The sequence below is a fragment of the Geotrypetes seraphini genome, chromosome 4 (assembly GCF_902459505.1).
Source record: "Geotrypetes seraphini chromosome 4, aGeoSer1.1, whole genome shotgun sequence".
Lineage (NCBI taxonomy): Eukaryota > Metazoa > Chordata > Amphibia > Gymnophiona > Dermophiidae > Geotrypetes > Geotrypetes seraphini.
Window position 1 is genome coordinate 105,565,658 of NC_047087.1, and position 20,154 is coordinate 105,585,811.

Sequence of the window (20,154 nt, forward strand, 5' to 3'; positions counted from 1 at the left end):
CCAAGAGATATAACTCCTGGTTTCAACAAAAGAAACTCTCGCCTTCTTCTCTGGGTTTCCCGTGCCAAGTCTGGAAACATTAATATTTTTTGTCCAAGAAATTCTTTCATTTTGTTTCTAAAGAACAATCTAAGCAACCAGTTTTTATCTGGGGCAAGAGCCACAGTAAGAAGCAATGTTGCCGGAGATGCAAGCTCTCTATCCGAAAGTTCCAAAATTGCTGAAACATTAATTGGTTGATTATTCTCCTGTTGTTTAGATGGTGATTTAATAGGTTTCATTGGTAGGTAATATACTTGAGTAAGTGGTGGTAATGTATCCTCTGGAATACCCAAAATCTCCAACATATAACGTTTCAACATATCCCTAGGCGTCACCGAGGGTATCTTAGGAAAGTTAATCAGTCGGAGATTATTATTACGTGAAAAATTCTCCAAAGTTTCCAATTTTCTACGCATATTTGTATTATCTTTTATTATTGCTTCATTAAGCTGTTTTGATGCTTTTAATTCCTGTTGTATATTCTCAATAGAATTCTTAGATTCACCAATTTCAACTTTTATATTTTTTATCTCAGTTTCTTGAAGAGTGATTTTATTTTCCAGCTGCAAAAGCTGGGGCTTGACAGACTTGGCTAGGTCAGCCACCAAATCCCAAATTGAATCCAGTGTTACTTCTCTAGGTTTTTCAATAACATATGAAGAATTAGAAGTTTGAATAGTCTCACCAGTTTTCAGCTGTTCCTGGTAATCCTTCTGCTGGCCTGAAGTAGTCCCTGATATTTCCAATTCCTCAATATTCTTTGGACTCACCTGAAAACTCAGGGAGTCCATCTCCACGCTCCCCTCACTGTTCTCCCTGGCCTCCGAGGGTAGATGCCTGCCTTCTACCGGCAGCTCCTCCTCTCGTGGGGAGCTGGTAACCTGAGGAGGTGGGGGAGGTGCCCTAGCGTCGGGGCTCAGCGTAGTCTCCAGCCCCAAGGAGATCGCCTCATTCCCGCCCCTCTGTGGCGTCTCCAGCGGGGGCACCGACGCTGCCGGGACATCCTGCATCCGACGCAGGAGTTCTTCTATGTTGCTGAACGAGGGGACCGCCGAACGCCGCGAGGCTCCAGCGGCGCTGCGGCCTCTCCTCTTCGGCATTCTGAGTAAGTAACTCTTTCCAAAGAAAAGTTTTCAGAAAATCTCCGGCGTGCTGCTCAGCGTCCGGCCATCTTGGATCCCGCTCTATCACCTTCTTTACCTCCAGTGTTGTAATACCTGTTGAAGGCCAATAGATATCAGCAAATCTATCAATTTTGGCTTACAGGTGGAATTTTCAAAACATGTATGTAAGGAACGTAGGATAATAATGTCATATGAGATATCAGTAGTACAGTTTGTAATCACTTTAATGGTGGACCATATAGCTTCCCAGAAAGGGCGAACAGCTTCACATTGAAAAATCATATGCTGCAAATCACCTGTTGCTGAGAGACAGTGCCAGCATTTATCATTGTCTCTAAGCGCAGCTTTTTCATACGTGAAGGAGTTCAAGTAATAGTCCACATAAGGAAGTAAAGGGACTGGGATAAGCTAGCTGACAGGAGAAGTCTGTTCGTTTTTGTCCAAAATATATTCCATTCAGAATGTGTTAAGGAGACGTTAAGATTCTTGGACCAAATAGCTTCCGCCCCCACAAAATAGGAATTCCGTAGGAGCTGGTAATATGTTGATATAGCTTTACCTTTCTTTTTGACCATGGTACACTATGATCATACAAGTAGTTATTGATAATTGCAATTTGGATATTATATATGTTAATAATTTCCATTGTTGGTATTTGTTATGCAATATTGGGAAGCATTCTATAAATTTAGAGAAAGGCATAAGATTATCACCTTCAAATAATTGATTTACAGTCTACATCCCTTGATTTTGCCACAATTTCCAATATAGAGATTTTTTAGCATGTTTAATAGCTATGTTGTTCCAGAGTGACATGTTACGGTGCCTATATATAGAATTTCTAGCAAGTTTATCAAGAAACTGAAGGGCAAGTTGGGTAGCTTTCATAATAGGGAAATGTTTGAGAGTGGATGGAAGAGACATTGTAGGAAGAGAATGAATGGGTATAGGAGAACATATGTGGTGTTCTAATTCCAACCAGGTTGGAGGTTGAGATGAAATGTACATATCAGCTTTGATCCAGTGAGTACCATAATGAAGTAAGGAGGCTAGGTGATATCTATAGAAATCAGGCAAGTTAACACCTCCATTAAGCTTGGCGGCTTTCAGTTTTTTCAAAGACATTCTAGGTTTCTTGTTTTGCCATATAAAAGATCGTATTTTCTGATCAATCCAACTATATATGGAGGATCTACATAAGGATGGTAATATAACGAGTTGGTAATTTATTTTAGGAGCCAAAGTCATTTTAATGAATGAAATTCTTCCCCACCAAGTGAGATAAAGTGGAGACCATTTGGTAATTTGTGATGTAATCAGGGATTTGAGCTTAGCAATATTAAATTCTATACTACGATTATAATCTTTATGTATGTAAGTGCCAAGATATTTTACTTCTTTTGTGGTCCAGGTAAAGTTGAAGTGGCTATCATCGCTTGCCGTGATTTGGTCGTTCAGTGGGAATATGACAGATTTATCCTAATTAACTTTGTACCCTGATAATTGAGAGTAAGAGTGAACCAGTTGCTGAAAAGCTGGAATGGATGTTTGGGGATTTCGTAAAAAAAGGAGAATATCATCGGCATAAGCCGCTATCTTAATTTCTCTAGACAGGGATGAAATGCCTTGAATTTGGGAGGATTGGCGTATACTAGATAGTAAGGGCTCTAGAGGTAGATCAAATAGAAGAGGGGAAAGAGGACAGCCTTGCCTGGTGCCTCTATGTAGTTCAATTGGGTTAGTTAAAGAATTATAAGAACTTTTGAGACAGGCTTCCAATATAAAGATTGAATCCAAGAGATAAAGGATTCCCCAAAGTTAAACCATTGTAAAACCTGCAGTAGGAAAGGCCACTCCACTCTTGTCAAAGGCTTTTTCAGCATCAATGGCCAATCCCACTGCAGGTTCCAGGAGGTGTTTCGCACATCCATTTATATTATGGAATAGTCTGAGATTATCCCCTATCACTCTGTGTTTGATGAATCCCACTTGATCTGGCGAAATCAGTAATTCAATAACTTTATTGAAACGATTAGGAAGAAGTTTAGTTAAAATTTTGTAGTCAACATTTAACAGGGATATAGGTCTATAATTTTTGACCAATGGGGGATCTCGATCTGGTTTCTGAAATATTATCATCGTAGCTTCTGCAAAATGTCGTTGCTGATCAGGAAAAGCATGAATATGGTTAAAGTAGGTGAGTAAGTGAGGAGAGAGTTGTGTAGCAAATTTTTGATAAAACTCACTAGTCAAACCATCTGGTCCTGGGGATTTATGTGCAGCTAGAGAAGAAATAGCATCATGGATTTCTTGAATTGTTATTGGAAGTTCCATCTCTTGTTTAAGGTGTTGTGGTAAGGTGGGATGTTGAATTCAGTGTAGCATGTGCATAATGTCTTGTTGAGATGAGGAGACTTCAGATGCATATAATTATGAGTAGAAAGACTCAAACTCATTTTTAATTTTTGTGGTATCGGTTAGTATGCTATTATTTGAGTCTGTAATAGAAGAAATATGGGTTTTATCATTCTTATCCTTGAGATAGTTCAATAAAGATCGTCCTATTTTGTTATCACCAATGTAGTGACCAATTTTTTGTATAAATATATCTTGGTGAGCAAGACCTGAGTATATGGAATTAAGTTCGTATTTGAGTTTATGTAATTGTGTATAGGTATTTTGGTTCCTCACTGGATCATTGCTAAATCTGGTTTCTGTGTCTTTGATAGTGGTTTCCAAAATTTTAATGTGTGCAGATGTCTGTTTCTTTTTCCAAGCCACCATACTAATAATCTCTCTTCTCAGAGTAGCCTTATATGCTTCCCAATTGGATGTGGGTGGGATGTCAGAGTTGGGAGTATTATTGTGAAAAAATTTGGTGTTAAATTGAACCAGCCGTTCAACTAATTGTTCATCAGTGAGAATGCTATTATTAAATCTCCAAGTGCGTTGTGATTGAGATGTTGGAAGGAGTTGTAAAAATAATGAGACTGGAGCGTGATCTGATAATGAAATAGTATGGATGAGACAATTACTGAGACTAGAACTAAGAATGGAAGAAGTGAGAAAATAATCAAGTCTGGCATAAGAATCATGTGGAGCAGAATAATGAGTATAATCTTTTTGAGTGGGATTTAAAATCTGCCAAGGGTCTATAAAAGCAAAATTAGAAATCATAGATTGTAATTCAGTTAGAGTTTTGGATTTGAATGAACGGCAGAGTGAGATTCTATCTAATAATAAATCCAAAGGTTGATTATAATCACCTCCAATAATTAAAGGGGAGGCAGAGTATGGTATTAATGCTGATTGTAGTGATCTAAAAAATTCAGGAGAATCCGAGGCTGGTGCATAAACATTAATTAAGGTAAAAGTTTTATCATGAATCAAAGCATGTAATAAACACCATCTACCCTCATTATCTGCTGATTGAGACAGAATTTGGATCGGTAAGGATGTTTTAATATATATGGAAACTCCATTTTTTTTCCTGATGCCAGGAGAGAAAAAAGGAGGAGAATAGCCTTTAAATATGGTTTTTGCATTATCAGAAGCATCAATATGGCAGGAGCCAGAGGTTGAATGTATTTTGCAATTTTCTTACGTTTTATACAGTTATTCATTCCATTGACATTAAATGATAATAAATATAAGTCTAGCATTTAAATCTTAAAGATAAAATAGATTTCAGTAATATTTGAAATAGTAGCTGTGGAGAAAAAGAGTTAAGTTAATTCACATGTATGTCTAACAGAATAAGTGTTTAAAGTGGTATGACATCCTAATATAATAAGGCACCAACAATGACACATATAATAAAACCTTCCAAAAAGGCTAGCAATGTGTCATCAATAGAACAAGAAAGAATATTAGGGTGGGATTGAAACCACAGTGGTCAAGCCGGAGCACAATCGGGTCTACTTCTGTGCGGTGGGCATGTTGAAAGCATCTGAACTGCTATGTCAGCCACAGCGCCAGGATGGAAGTGATGAACGCTCTTCATTGCATTTTGGTAGAATCAATGAATTTTTGCAGTTCCGCTGGATCTGAATAAGTAGAAGTTTTATTATTATATGTGATTTTCATCTGTGCTGGATAAAGAAGGCCAAATCTTGCACCGATATCTTTTAGGTCTTGACGTTGTTGAAGAAATATTTTTCTTTTGGCTGCTGTTGTTTTCGCCAAATCCGGAACAAAAAGGATTTTTCTGCCTTGAAACAGAATTTGTTTCTTAGATTTCATCTCATTAAGGATCGCCAGCGCATGCTGGTATCACAGGATCTTTGCAACGATGGGCCTCGGCGATTTCTGGTTGGGTATGGCTAGATGGGACCCGATGTGCTCTTTCAGTCTCGAGCGGCATAGAAAACTTAAGGCCAAGTAGGGACGGGATGAGATCCGTTAAAAAGAGAATTGTATCTGACCCCTCAGAAGATTCTGGGATGCTCAGAATACGAATGTTGCTTCGGCGGCTCCTGTTCGCTAAATCTTCCAAGTCTGTTTGAAGCTGGAGTATGGATTTCTATTGGCTAAGAGCACGTGTAATGTTTTGCGAATGAATTTGTCAGGTCTTCAAGTATATCTATGTGTTGTCTGGTATCCAAAAGTTGAGAATTCAGAGATTCAAATTCTGTACGTATCAGCTGGGTTTCAGTGTCCTGTTTGTGCATAATTCCTTTGAATTCTCTGACTTCTGATATGAGCAGTTCAATTTGAGAATCCAAAGACTTTGGCACCATTTTGTCTGGCGAGCCCAGATCATGCTTGGGTGTTTTGCCGCTTGGTAAAGGAGATGAGAGAGGATCTGGTTTACCCGGTTTAGAGAGCGACATCTGCACATAGTATAGTTGTAAAAGGCAGTGAAGCGACTCAAATTGGAGTGAAAGAAAGCAGCGTGATTATCTGAATTAGTAGCCATCAGTGGAGAGAGCTCACAGAATGGCACCATGTTCGTCAGGCCACGCCCCATGCAATTTTTTTCTATTCATTTTTCATATACACACAGCAGATATAAGTTCTCAAAATTGACACATTTCAATCACTATATTGAAAATAAAATCATTTTCCCTACCTTTGTTGTCTGGTGACTTTATTTTTCTGTGCTTTTAACTATGTTTCCATGGCCTTCTCTTCACTTTTTGCCTTGCATCCATCTTTGTTAAAAAAGCATACAGGGACTCATATGTGTACACACTAGTCAGTAAAGTGGTTATGATATAAAATGAGAGACTGACCAGTAGGGAGAGAGCAAATAGCTACTTAAAAAATGCTCAGAGAAGTGAAACTCTGAAGGGGAGGTGGAAACGGGGCCACGTTGAGACCCCCAAGAGTCCTAACAACCACAAGCCTTGAAAGTTTGCACAGGTATCATTTTTCCAATGAGCAAGAGATCTTTGTGCATAACAATTTTAAACATTTCATGTCGATTTTTCAAGCATTATTTAAACAACTAAGTTTTTTACCAGTGGTCAGAGAGTGATATTTTGCAAAGTAAATGCAATGACTGGACGGTAAACTCTTTCCCTAAGGGGAGGTATCCACCTCCCCTTCAGAGTTTCACTTCTCTGAGCATTTTTTAAGTAGCTATTTGCTCTCTCCCTACTGGTGATTATTACTATTATAGTCAGTCTCTCATTTTATATTATTGCATCCATCTTTGGCATTAACTTAACATTCAATTTTTCCATTTTTCTGCTTTCTTCTCAAAATCTACTTTTCCATGTCTTACCTTCCCTTCCTATTTCCATGGTGTGACATCTCTCTCCTTCCCCCCCAGTGGTCTGACATCTCTCTCCTTGCTTTCCCCCTTCACAGTCTGGCATCTCTTTCCTCTCCTTCCCATAATCTGGCAACTCTCTCAACTACCACTACTATTATTATTTCTATAGTGTTACCAGACTCCCCTCCTTCCCTTCCATTCCCTGTTCTGGTATATTCTCCTTTTCTTTAGCCATCTCTCCACCTCCCCCCCCCCCCCAGTGTAACACTTCTCTTTCCCTTCCTCCTTTCTGTCCCCTGCAGTCCATCTCCCTTCCCTTCCTCTTTTCTGGCCCCCCTCCCAGTCCAATATTTCTCCCTCCTTTCCACCAGTCCAACATTTTTTTTCTCTCTTCCTGCATGCTTCTCCTGTGGTCCTCCTTCCCTCCCCCAACCAACATCTCTCTCTCTCTTCCTCCATGAGTCCAACTTTTCACTCTCTGCCCTCTACCCCTTCCCCAGAGTGTAACATTTCTCCTTCCCTCCTTTCTGTCCTACCCATTCATCTCGCCCTCCCCATGAGTCCAACACTTTCTGCCTCCTGCACGCTTTCTCTCTCTCTGTCCTTGCCTCTTCCCTCGAGTGGCATCCCTCCTTCCCACCCCCAACCCAACATGCTCTCTCCCCATGTACCATCTCACCCTCAACTCCAGTGTGTAGCACCTTTCCTTTCCCTCCCTTTCTGCCAGGTCCAGCAGCACCTCTTCTCCCTTCTTTTTACCTCCCCCCTGTCCAGCAATACACCTTCCCTCCTCCCATCCAGCATTACCCCTTCTCCCTTTCCTCCTTCCCCCATCCAGCATTACCCTTTCTCCCTTCCCTCCTCCCCCTTGTCCAGCAGTACTACTTCCCCCTTCCCTGCTTCCCATGTTCAGCAGTACCCCTTCTCCCTTCCCTGTCCAGCAATACCTCTCCTGTCTAGCGGAGCAGCAGCTCATTGTGTGCTTTTAACTTTGGCACACAGCTGCCGCTAGCAGTAGTTTACCCCTGGTGTCATCAATCAGCATCGGGGCCTTTGCTAGGCTGGCCCGCATCACATCATCAAAGCGGGCCAGCCTAGCAAAGGCCCCGAGGCTGCCTGATGACACCGGGGGTAAACTACTGCTAGCGGCAGCTATGTGGTGAAGTTAAAAGCACACAGAGCTGCCGCTGCTGGTCCGGGGGCATGGAGACGAGGAAGGCAGGAGTCCTGACAGATATGATCGATGCAACGGTAGGAGAAGTCAACTGACACAGGCTCCAGAACCTCTTTTCCTGCCCAGTGAGCCGCGACTACCTCCCTTTGGGAAGGCGGGAGTACATATGCAGTCGGTGCCAGGAACTGGAAAGCCTGAGGATGGAGGTCGGCAGATTGAGGGTCAGGGTCCAGGAGCTAGAGGGACTGGAGGAACTGCGCACCACAGAGGAGACGAGCTGGTCTACCCAGAACACAGACGGAGCAGGCCCCATTGTGGACCAGGTGAGGGACCTCGAGAGATTCATTGAGGAGGCCTATACGACGGTGGAGGAACGGGATCAGCAGCAGCACGGACGAATGTCGGTAGACGAGACCCAGGATCCACAAGGCGATACCGGGGAAGGACCTAGCGGAGGGACAACGCAAGAGGAGGAGACCACGACTCACCAGGACCCCGAGGGAGAGACACCACACTACACCGAGGACACGGACCTGAGGCAGAGGAGGTTGCCGAGGAAAGGGAAGTCTGCTATTGTGGTGGGAGACTCGATCTTGAGAGAGGTAGACAGTCACGTAGCTGGAGGAAGGGAGGACCGGCTAGTGACTTGTCTCCCAGGGGCCAGGACACGAGACATCACTGATAGGATCGAGAGGATCCTGGACGGAGCAGAGACAGAGGAGACTGCGATAATAATCCACGTCGGAACAAACGATGTGAGCCAGAGGAACTTCAGCATGGACGCACTGACTGACCAGTTCAGGGTCCTGGGACGAAAGCTGAAGCGGAGTACCCGGAGGATAGCATTCTCAGAGATCCTGCCTGTACCGAGAGCAGATGCAAAGAGGCAGGCAGACCTCCAAGCTGTGAATGCATGGTTGAGGAGATGGTGCCAGGAGGAGGCCTTCCGATTTGTGAGGAACTGGACGTCCTTCTGGGGAAAGAGCAAGCTCTACCGGCGGGACGGCCTGCACCTGAGCACAGCGGGAACCAGACTACTGGCAACCAATTTGAGGAAGGAGATCGAGAGGGCTTTAAACTGAGGAGAGGGGGAAAGCCGACAGCTGATCTGATGTTGACGCTTCGGACAACAGCATCCAGAACAGATGCTGAACGGGCTGACTGCAGGGAGGAAACAGAGGGACCGGAAGAACTACAAATCAGACAGCGAGGGAAACATCAGGTAAAGGGAGCTTGCTGGGAAAAGACTAAGGGGCATGGGGACACAGGGGGACTGGGTGGCATAAGGGCGAAAGCCGAGGGTAACATAGAGGCACCACAAGGCAAGGGGGATCAAACAGAGGCTCAAGGGATGACAGCCCAGGAGGGGGCCGGTAGGGCTAAAAATCCCAGAGGAAAAGCGGGAAAGTGGGGTGGCAGGAATGTGGGGAAGCTGAAAGCTAAGAGGGTAAAGGCTGAGGGTAAAGCAGAAACACAGAGAGCGGGAAAACTGCCAGAAATCCAAGGGCAAGTGGACCAGGTAAATGCAGAGGTGGAAGAAAAACGACGGGACCTGCGGTGCTTATACGCAAATGCAAGAAGCCTCACGGCCAAGATGGGCGAACTAGAAGTCGTCGCCAAGGGGGAGGACCTGGATATAATTGGAATTGTAGAAACCTGGTGGACAGAGGAAAATCAATGGGATATAGCGCTGCCGGGGTACAAGCTCTATAGGAAGGACAGGACCCACAAAAAGGGGGGAGGCATAGCACTATATATAAAAGAATCTATCCACTCGGTCGGGATGGATATGGCAACGAAGGCAGAGGGGCTGGAATCGCTGTGGGTCAAATTACCGGAAAACAAGGGTGCGGGCATAAAACTGGGGCTGTACTATCGACCACCTGGTACGCCAGAGGGAGTCGGACACGACTTGGAAACGGAATTGAGACAGGAGTGCAGGACTGGAAGTGTAACAGTGATGGGAGACTTCAACTACCCAGGGATAGACTGGAGTACGGGTCACTCCAACTGCACTAGGGAGACAGGATTTGTAGAAGCTGTGAAGGACTGCTTCATGGAGCAACTAGTCAAAGAACCGACGCGAGGGGGTACTACTCTTGACCTCATCCTAAACGGATTAGGGGGGCCTGCAAGAGGGGTAGAAGTGGGAGGACCACTAGGCAACAGTGATCACAACACGATCAGATTCACAAGAAAGGGGGACACCCATAGTTAGGAGGACTGCAACAACTGCGCTGAACTTCAAGAAAGGGAACTACGTTGCTATGAGGGAAATGGTGGGTAGGAAACTCAGAAACATCTTTAGGATGGAGACTGTGGGAAGCGCCTGGACCCTACTCAGGGACACCCTGCAGGAAGCACAGAGAATGTACGTCCCCAATTTCAGGAAAGGCTGCAAGAACAAGCGATCAAAGGACCTGGTTTGGATGTCAACAGAAGTAAAGAGGGCGATAAACGACAAAAAAGTATCTTTCCGGAGATGGAAAAAGGACCCAACAGAGGAAAATCACCAGGCGCACAGGAATTGCCAAAAGGAATGCCACCGGGAGGTTAGAAAAGCAAAAGAGAAATACGAAGAGGGGCTGGCCAAGGAGGCGAAAAACTTCAAGGCATTCTTCAGTTACGTTAAGGGGAAGCGACCAGCGAGAGAGGAGGTAGGGCCGTTGGACGATGGGGACAAGAAGGGAGTGATTAAGGAGGATAAAGAAGTAGCTGAGAGGTTGAACACGTTCTTCTCGTCGGTCTTCACTAGCGAAGACACATCTAATATACCAGACTCAGAGGAGCTCACGAGTGGGGAACAGGCTGAAAAATTAGAGCACATAGAGGTAAGTAGGGAGGATGTCCTCAAACAGATAGACAGGTTAAAATGCGGCAAATCACCGGGCCCGGACGGGATCCACCCAAGGGTTCTGAAAGAACTAAGACAGGAAATAGCGGGCACAATCCAACATGCTTGCAACCTATCCTTGAAAACTGGTGAGGTGCCAGAGGACTGGAAATTGGCAAATGTCACACCGATCTTCAAGAAGGGATCGAGGGGTGACCCCGGGAACTACAGGCCGGTGAGCCTGACTTCAATAATAGGGAAGATGGTGGAAACTATGATCAAGGAAGGCATTAGCGAGCACATCGAGAGGAATGGCCTACTGAGAACAAGCCAGCACGGATTCTGCAAGGGAAGGTCGTGCCTAACGAACCTTCTGTACTTATTTGAGGGAATAAGCAGTCGGATGGACAATGGGGAGCCCATAGACATCATTTACCTCGACTTTCAAAAGGCTTTCGACAAGGTGCCACATGAAAGGCTACTTAAGAAACTGTGGAACCACGGGGTGGGAGGGGATGTGCACAGATGGATCAAGCACTGGCTGTCGGGTAGACTGCAGAAGGTTGGAGTAAAGGGTCAATATTCTGACTGGCGGGGAGTCACGAGCGGTGTGCCACAGGGATCGGTGCTGGGGCCTTTACTCTTTAACATATTCATCAATGACCTGGAAAAGGAGGCAAAGTGTGAGGTTATAAAATTCGCAGACGATACCAAACTGTGCGGCAGAGTTAGGACCAGGGAGGAGTGTGAGGACCTACAAAGGGACCTGGACAAGCTGGAAGACTGGGCAAACAAATGGCAAATGCGATTCAACATGGACAAATGCAAGGTCATGCATATAGGGAAAAAGAACCCGTTGTTCAGCTACAAATTAGGGGGGGTATTGTTGGGAGACAGCAGACTCGAGAGAGACTTGGGTGTGCTGGTGGATGCATCACTGAAGCCATCTGCACAGTGCGCAGCAGCCTCAAAAAAAGCCAACAGGATGCTGGGCATCATAAAGAGGGGCATAGCAACCAGAACACGGGAAGTCATCATGCCATTGTATCGAGCGATGGTGCGTCCACATCTGGAATACTGCTTTCAGTATTGGTCGCCGCACCTCAAGAAGGACATGGCGGTACTTGAGAGAGTCCAAAGGAGAGCAATGAAAATGGTAAAAGGGCTGGAACACTGCTCATACGCCGAGAGGCTGGATAGGCTGGGGCTCTTCTCTCTGGAGAAAAGGAGACTCAGGGGAGATATGATAGAGACCTTCAAGATCATGAGGGGCATAGAGAGGGTGGATAGGGACAGATTCTTCAGACTGAAGGGGACAGCAAATACGAGGGGGCATTCTGAGAAACTGAAGGGAGACAGGTTCAAAACAAATGCAAGGAAGTTTTTTTTCACCCAAAGGGTCGTGGACACTTGGAATGCGCTACCGGAGGAAGTGATCAGGCAGAGTACGGTACAGGGATTCAAGCAGGGATTGGATGGATTCCTGAGGGATAGAGGGATCGTGGGATACTGAGGGAGGAGCTGGGATGTAACACGGGTGTAGGAAGTTAACCAGGAAATGAGTAAACCAACCTGGTCGTGCATGTGTAGACCGGAGGGCTAGGACTTCGATAGGAAGGCAGGACTTAAATGGGAAACCAAGGTGGCAGGGGAGCCCCTTCTGATGATTCAGACAGGTCTTGACCTGTTTTTGGGCCACCGCGGGAGCGGACTGCTGGGCAGGATGGACCTGTGGTCTGACCCGACAGAGGCACTGCTTATGTTCTTATGTTCTTAAAATCTCAAAAGGCACAGTAGTGTGCTGCAGCACACAGTTTGATTTACACTGCTTTAGACTGTGTTGAGCATGACAAACTTTGGAAAGCACTTTAGTGAGGTAGGAGTGCTAGTATACCTGATCAGGTTAGGGTGAAAATAGGCAGAGGAACCATAAGCAATCTGAGATATACAGATGATACTATCCTGCTGACAGAGAGTGAGAAGGACCTCAAGAAGCTGATCCTGAAGTGGAAAGAAGAGAGAAGATGGGCTTTTACCTGAACATCAAGAAGACCAAAATCATGACTGCGCCAACAAGAAAATCCACATAAAGATCAACAATGAAGAAATAGAAGTAGTTGACAACTTCATTTTCCTTAAGTCTCTCATTGATAACAGTGGTGGTTTGACAGCAGAGATGAAGCAGCACTGGGGAGTGCAGCTATGGTGAACATTGACCAAATAAAGACGTTCAAGGACATCTCAGTCACCATCAAACAAAACTGATCACTGCCATTGTGTTTCCAATCGCAACATATGCTAGACATGCACACTCATGCAAGACATGGACACTCACGAAAGCAGATAGAAGAAAAATCAATGCCTTTGAGCTGTGGAGGGTGGAGAAGACTTCTATGAATCCCACGGCCAGCTCACGGATGGCTGGGCTGCAGTTCGAGGGACATGTTACAACACACAAGGTCTGAGCTATGGCAGCATCAGTGGCTTTCTTAATATTCCACTCCCATTGATAAAATTTGCAAAGCTGCTTGGTCCTCAATTTACACATTTACATCGCACTACTGTCTAGATTCCTGTTCCAGACGAGATGGTCATTTTGGCCAAGCAGTATTATAGAATTAATTTTCTTCTTAATGGCCAGCTCTCCCTCCATTCCATTTCACTAAACTAGGGAGTCCCACATTTGAGAATTTACTGCCTGCTTGTCCTAAGATATAGCACAATTACTTACCATAACAGCTGTTATCTGGGGACATCCCTCCCACCTCCTCTGGTTGGCTTCTTAGCTTGCTTACGGAACTGAGGTACTGTGAGCTGGCATTGAGCGGGAAGGTGAAAATATCTGCCTGTTGTCCCCGGATAACACCTGTTATGGTAAGTACCTGTTTTGTTTGGTCAGTACCCTAACCATTCTTCAGTTTTTTTTATTTCTTATAGATGTTTCTTTGTGGTATTAAGTGAGCTGTAATCATCTATTTATAACTTCATATAAACTATCTATGAGATAAGTTATATAAATTTATTTTAAAAGTTTTGTGTGAAATGATCTAATATTTTTCAAACTGGTTGTGTTTTAATGCAGATCTACTAAGACTCACCCTGGGCCTGTTGTACATTTAAGTGATACACCAAGAGATGAAGGAAAAGTGAGTGCCATAATTAATGTAATTTACATAATTTCTTTAAATGTATTTGTGTGGCATTATTTCCATATTATGTCATAAAGGGACTATTTTTATAAGGAGCCATGTAAGGCAAAGCAGCAGATGAGTACCAATAATATTTGTGTTTTATAAATAAAGTAAGCACATATTTCTCCTTTTTAAATTGGACTTTCACATAATAATAATAATAATAATAACAGCTTATATACCGCAATACCGTGAAGTTCTATGCGGTTTACAAAAGATTAAGCAAAGGTACAAATTAACTGACTTCAAGAGGGGAAGAAGAAAGAGAAGTAATTAGACAGGAAATTCATTGTTGAGGAGAAAAGTGATCAAAAGGACAGTAGGTCGCTATAGGAACAGGTGTGTTTTTAGACGTTTCCTAAATTCCTCATAAGTAGAGGGCGAAAGTAATTGTTCTAGGTCTTTACCCCATGATGCTGCTTGGTGTGAGAGAAGGAATTCATGGTATTTTTTCAGTTTGCAACCTCTCACTGGGGGGGAAACGAAGTTGGAATGTGAACTTCTCTTGTGTCTGTTAGTTGAGAAGGAGTAAAGGTCAGTAATGTATTTGGGGGCAAGTCCGTGTAATGCTTTAAAGCAGAAACAGGCAAATTTGAACTTTACGCGTGCTTTCATCGGCAGCCAATGTAGCTGCTGGTAGTAGGGTATCAAATTTTTTTAGTCCAAAGATTAGTCTGACTGCCGCATTCTGCAACAGTTGTAGGCGTCGCATATTTTTTTGGGAAATTGCCAAATAGGCGATGTTACAGTAGTCAAGCAGGCTTAGTATGAGGGATTGGACTAGGATTCTAAAAACCGACGTAACAAAATAAGCTTTAAGGGATCTGAGTTTCCAGAGAGTGAAAAATCCCTTTCTGATTAAGGAATATACTTGGTCTTTCATGGTTAGGCATTGATCCAGAGTTACACCTAGTATCTTTATGGAGGGCTGGATAGGGTAACTAAGATTATTGATACAGAGGGGTGAATTAATGTCAAGTGGATGTGGTGAAGCAATGAAAAAAGTCGTTTTATCTGAATTAAGTTTGAGCCTAAAGTTTGTCATCCATTGTTCCATCATGTTTATAGCTTCTGAAGCTTTGGGAATAGTTTCGGAGACAGAATTGGTGAATGGGATGATAATCGTAAAATCATCTGCATAACTAAATAGTTTTATCTCCAGTTGGGTTAGCTTCGTGCCCAGTGAGGACATGTAGACGTTGAAGAGCAATGAGGATAGTGGAGAGCCTTAGGGCACACCGGATGGATTGCTCCAGGTGTCGGAAAGCTCATAATTAAAACGAACCTGATAGGTGCGGGATATAAGGAAGTCTATAGTTGGATATTAGGGCTGAGGATACTTTACGATTTTTTAGAATTGGGTTTATAATAATGTGACCATTATAGAGAGGAACTTCCCATTGTTTAGGTTGTAAGCCAAGTATTGCATCAGTGATAATTTAAATTCTAAAGGTGCTGCTTTCATAATTTCTGGGGGGCATGAGTCCAGAACGCAATAGGATCTAGAGTATTTGTTATATAATCTGATATAATCATTCCACTCTAAATCCTGAAAGGAGCTCCAGATCATGTCTGCCGGTATATCATTTCCTTGGGTGTTCGTTATTTGATGATCACAAGAGTCGTTTGTTGAACAATGGATTCTAAGGTTCTTAATTTTAGAATCGAAGTACAGAGCTAAGTCATTTGCAGAGGGTAGTTTAATGTTGTGTGTGGGTAAGGTGTAGCGAGTGGTGTCAAATAAATTTGTGATCAGGTTGAATAGCTCTTTTGTATTGATTCCTTGTGAACCATTACAAGATGAGTTGATTTTAGTGGAGTAGAATGCTTTACGTTTGTCTTTTAACATTTGTTTGTAGATTTTTATGTTAGCTCTCCAGTTGTTACGGTCGGCTAGTTTTCCTGTTTTTTTCCAAGTTCTTTCCATTCGTCTAGCTAGTTGTTTCATTTTTAGAAGTTCGATGTCAAACCATTTGTTATATTTATTTGAATTGCTTTTGCTGTTACGTATAGGGGCGATTTTATCTAAAATGGATGTGCTGGTTGTCGTCCAATGATCCCAAAAATCGATTCCTTCATCTATCTTTGTTTGCAATTCGTATTGTGACCAGAATTCTTTTGGATTAATATAGCCTCTTGTGTGATGTTCTCTTTTTATAATTGGGCATGTTTTAGATTTATGATAAGACCAGAATAGCTGGAAATAATAAGTAAAATGGTCAGACCAGATATCATGAATCCAGGTGCCTTTAAGTAGCGAAATGGCAGGGTCTGGGATATCCTTTGTGGACATGGCTACCACATCCAATTGATGGCCTTTTTCATGTGTTTGTGTGGGTAGAGGAAGATTGTAATTGAGTAGGGATAGAAAGTTTTTGAACTCTATCGCATTTCTGTTGTCCACTTCATCTAGGTGTAGGTTTATGTTGCCTGCGATGATATTATAAGAAGGACTGATTGAATTGTTTAGGACAAATGCAAAGAAGTCTTCTTTGGCTTTTGGACAGCTTTTTGGTGGGACATAGAATAATATGCAGGATAGGGATTCTTCTAGTTGACAGTTGCTAATTTTACAGGCTAAAATTTCTAAATGGTCTGTCATTTTGGAATCCAGAAGTTCAAAGTCAAATCCTTCTTTAAGAATAATTGCTAATCCTCCTCCTTTTTTTCCAATGTGGTTTAGCGGAAGGATTTTGAAATTACTTGGTAGGAGATTAATTATTATTGGATCATCTTCAGATAGTAGCCATGTTTCAGTTAGTAAAAGGCAGGCTATTTGCTTGTTGATGATCCAATCATTAATTAGGAAAGCTTTATTCCTGACAGATCTAGTATTAAGGTATGCACAGGAGACAGATGTGGGTGTGATAGTTTTGGTAGCGGTAGTGGTTTTGACGGGTTTTACTTGCCTTATTCTTTTTTTAAGTGTTCGTTGATGTCTTCTTTTATTTGAGATAACGGTAATATGATTTATTGTGTTTTCTTGTGAATTAGTGATGTGTAAAATTGATAGATCCGGGTAGTTGATTGATTGTAATTGTGGATGGAGTGAGTTAACATCTTTGATGTTGCCAATTAACAGACAGATCACTAAAATCAGGAGGGGATTCATGTTAGCAGTGTAAAGTATTATTCCTAGCACAAAAAGTGTAATGGAATGCCTGTGAATTTTTGAGTTATCGTTTGTATGGTTGTTAATTGGATTGGCGTAGTTTTGAAGGTGGCCCAAGTAGATATAGTTCGTTAAGCAATTCTATTGCAAGTCTCTAGTAATTTCGCAAGCATCTAACAATTACTCATTCATTTAGCAACTATATGTGTCTTTGATGATAACACAAGCCTCTATAGTTCCTAGGTTGTCCTAATTCAAGTCTCTAACAATTATACATGCAATTAACAGTTACACCTCCAACCTCCATCTAGTAATTGTATGTCTCTGATGGAAACATATGCCTAACAGTTATTTATGCAGGCAGGCAGTTCTAAAAATTAAATGCTGATATAGATATGTGCATTTGAATTAGCTTATGTGGCTCCTTAAAAAAAAAAAAAATCCCTTTATGACTAAGGCTAGACCTACCAGAGCAGGTGTAAATATGTGCGGATAATTCTCAAAGCATTTTCTACAGATAAACACATTTACCTGTGGAAAAAAACTAATTGAAAGTTTTCTCTCCTCGGTGAGCATAAAATTATCTGTACTGGTCATATAAATATTTTCCCATGGTTCAAAGGAGAAGAATTAGGTCATGAGAGGGACTTCATTTATGAAAACGTGTATGTATATTTGCATCTTCAAAGCAGGTATAAATACATACTAAAGTTCAAGCCTTATCCCTGTGGACAGCTGCATTTTAGAAAGGTACCTCTATATCAGTGGTCTCAAACTCAAACCCTTTGCAGGGCCACATTTTGGATTTGTAGGTACTTGGAGGGCCTCAGAAAAAAATAGTTAATGTCTTATTAAAGAAATGAGAATTTTACATGAAGTAAAACTCTATAGTTTATAAATATTTCCTTTTGGCTAAGTCCTAATAATAATATTGTCATTTATAGCTAAAGAGACATATGATCAAGAAAATGTTTTATTTTAATTGTGATTATGATAAATGTACTGAGGGCCTCAAAATAGTGCCTGGCGGGCTGCATGTGGCCCCCAGGCTGTGAGTTTCAGACTTGCTCTATATGGAGATTTCTCTGTGAAAATTAACATGCAGTCCCACTAAGACCATGAAATTGCATCACTGCAGGTTTCAACCTATTCCCCCTCCCCCATTATATGTATTTTAAGTTATTTCACTTGGGAGATCACGTGATACACTGAGCCAAGGCAGAAGCAGGCTGCCTGAGCTCCCGGGCCCCGAGTCCTGAAGCGCCCTGTTACTAGCCTTTGGAGGTGAGCCGGGAGACAGCGCTTTGCAGCGCTTGCTGTGCACAATATATGGACAGATTTCTGTCCTCTCCTGCATCGCTGATATCCACCCGCATTCAAAAAAAGGATCAGGACCGCCCGCAGCACGGCTCTGACAAAATGGCGCGATTCAGCAAATAGCCGGAGGCGCTGATGGCCCTTACTCAAGCAGTAACAGTGGCAATGCAGCCCAGCATAGAAAAACTTTCTGAACAGCTCCAAAAGCTTGAAAATCTACTTCTGGAGACTACTAGCCGCACCACAGCGCTGGAGACTCGGGTTTCCAGTGTCGAGGATACACAGCAGGCACATGACACCATGTTCCAGGAACTGCAGGCTCTGACTCAAAAACAAGCAGAAAGACTGGATGATCTTGAAAATAGATCCAGAAGATCTAACTTACGTTTTTGGGGATTCCGGAAACAGTACCCGGTCCTAAGCTCCTGCAGGTGCTGGAGGCCTGGCTGACCAGTTCCTTTCCCTTGAAGGAGGGCCTGGGGCCTATTCGACTGGAGAGAGCACACCGGCTAGGCCGAGAACAAGCAAGAGAGGCGAGGCCTCGCATGGTAATAGCCAAACTTTTAAACTATAACCATAAAGTGGAAATCTTGCGCAAATATAAACAACTTCGGGAGACTTTAGCATTTGAGGAGTCTGAGGTGCACATTTTCCAGGACTACTCTGTGGCCCTAACGGAGCGCAGGAAGCAATTTTACCCACTTTGCTCCTCTTTGGCTGAAAAAAAAATATGCTTTCTCTTTTTATATCCAGCCACTTTGAAAATTTACCATCAGGGACGCTGGCAGGTATTTGAGGCCGCGGCTGAGGCGGCCCTTTATGTGAATACTCAGGTGTTGCCCCAGTCGGACCTTACATGAAAGAGCACATGGTGTGCTTCCTTGTTTGTCACATGCTCCTGTGTGCCTGTGGCATTGTGGATGCACCGGGATCTCCTGGTTTGGGGGAAGCCTGGATCTCAGATAATATGGCTGTTACTTGCTATTCTGGTTTAAGTTTGTTTACAATTTTGTGTTTTTTCCTGTTCTAGTTCAGAAATTGATATACTGTATATTTGAGCTCATCCTAACGTTCATTTGCTCTGCAGACTGCTCTTATGACTATTGTATTTACTGTATGGGAACTCGGGGCCCGGAGTGGCATTGTTTTGTGATCTTTCACACCTTTGGGACTGAAGTAGGCAGCTGTCCAGGCCTACCTCAAAGGCAACCTCACACGCTATATATTGGTTTCAATAAGTATATATTTATTTAGTCAATCAATAACAGCTTACAGAAATAAATCATTTAGCATATAGCGTAACAGAAGGTGATCTCCAGGCCTGAAGATCCTCTGATGTCTGTTCTGTTCACTTCCTCTTAAAGGCCTGTTTTTATACATTTCTTAGTGGCCAACACCATGTTGGCCTAAATCACATGATACATCCTTATTGGCTATTTTCCTATGCATTACTGCCTTATTGGCTGGTTTACCTGCGTCATGTTATACGTTCGCTCTGTTTACCGTAAGACCTAACCTTTTCCCAGAAATGCCTCTTCCCTATACCATATAAGCAATTCCGAGCATCAAAACCCCCTCCCAGCTGTACCACATTTCTGACACCTGCTATTAGATGATAATTCTTGAGAATTCTATCTTCGGA

General features: G+C 43.0%; 1 protein-coding gene across 6 annotated transcripts in view; it reads left to right on the plus strand.

The window, feature by feature from the left end:
* STXBP5L (syntaxin binding protein 5 like) overlaps nucleotides 1-20,154 on the plus strand; it is an 815,959-nt gene that overhangs the window by 186,635 nt on the left and 609,170 nt on the right. For all 6 annotated transcript variants that reach the window (XR_004539193.1, XM_033941651.1, XM_033941652.1 and 3 more), the window contains one exon: nucleotides 13,975-14,038. Coding sequence is in view for 5 of the 6 variants with exons in the window: in XM_033941651.1 (XP_033797542.1) it covers nucleotides 13,975-14,038 (64 nt within the window). In the remaining variant the exon portion in view is untranslated. The remainder of the gene's footprint in view (nucleotides 1-13,974; nucleotides 14,039-20,154) is intronic.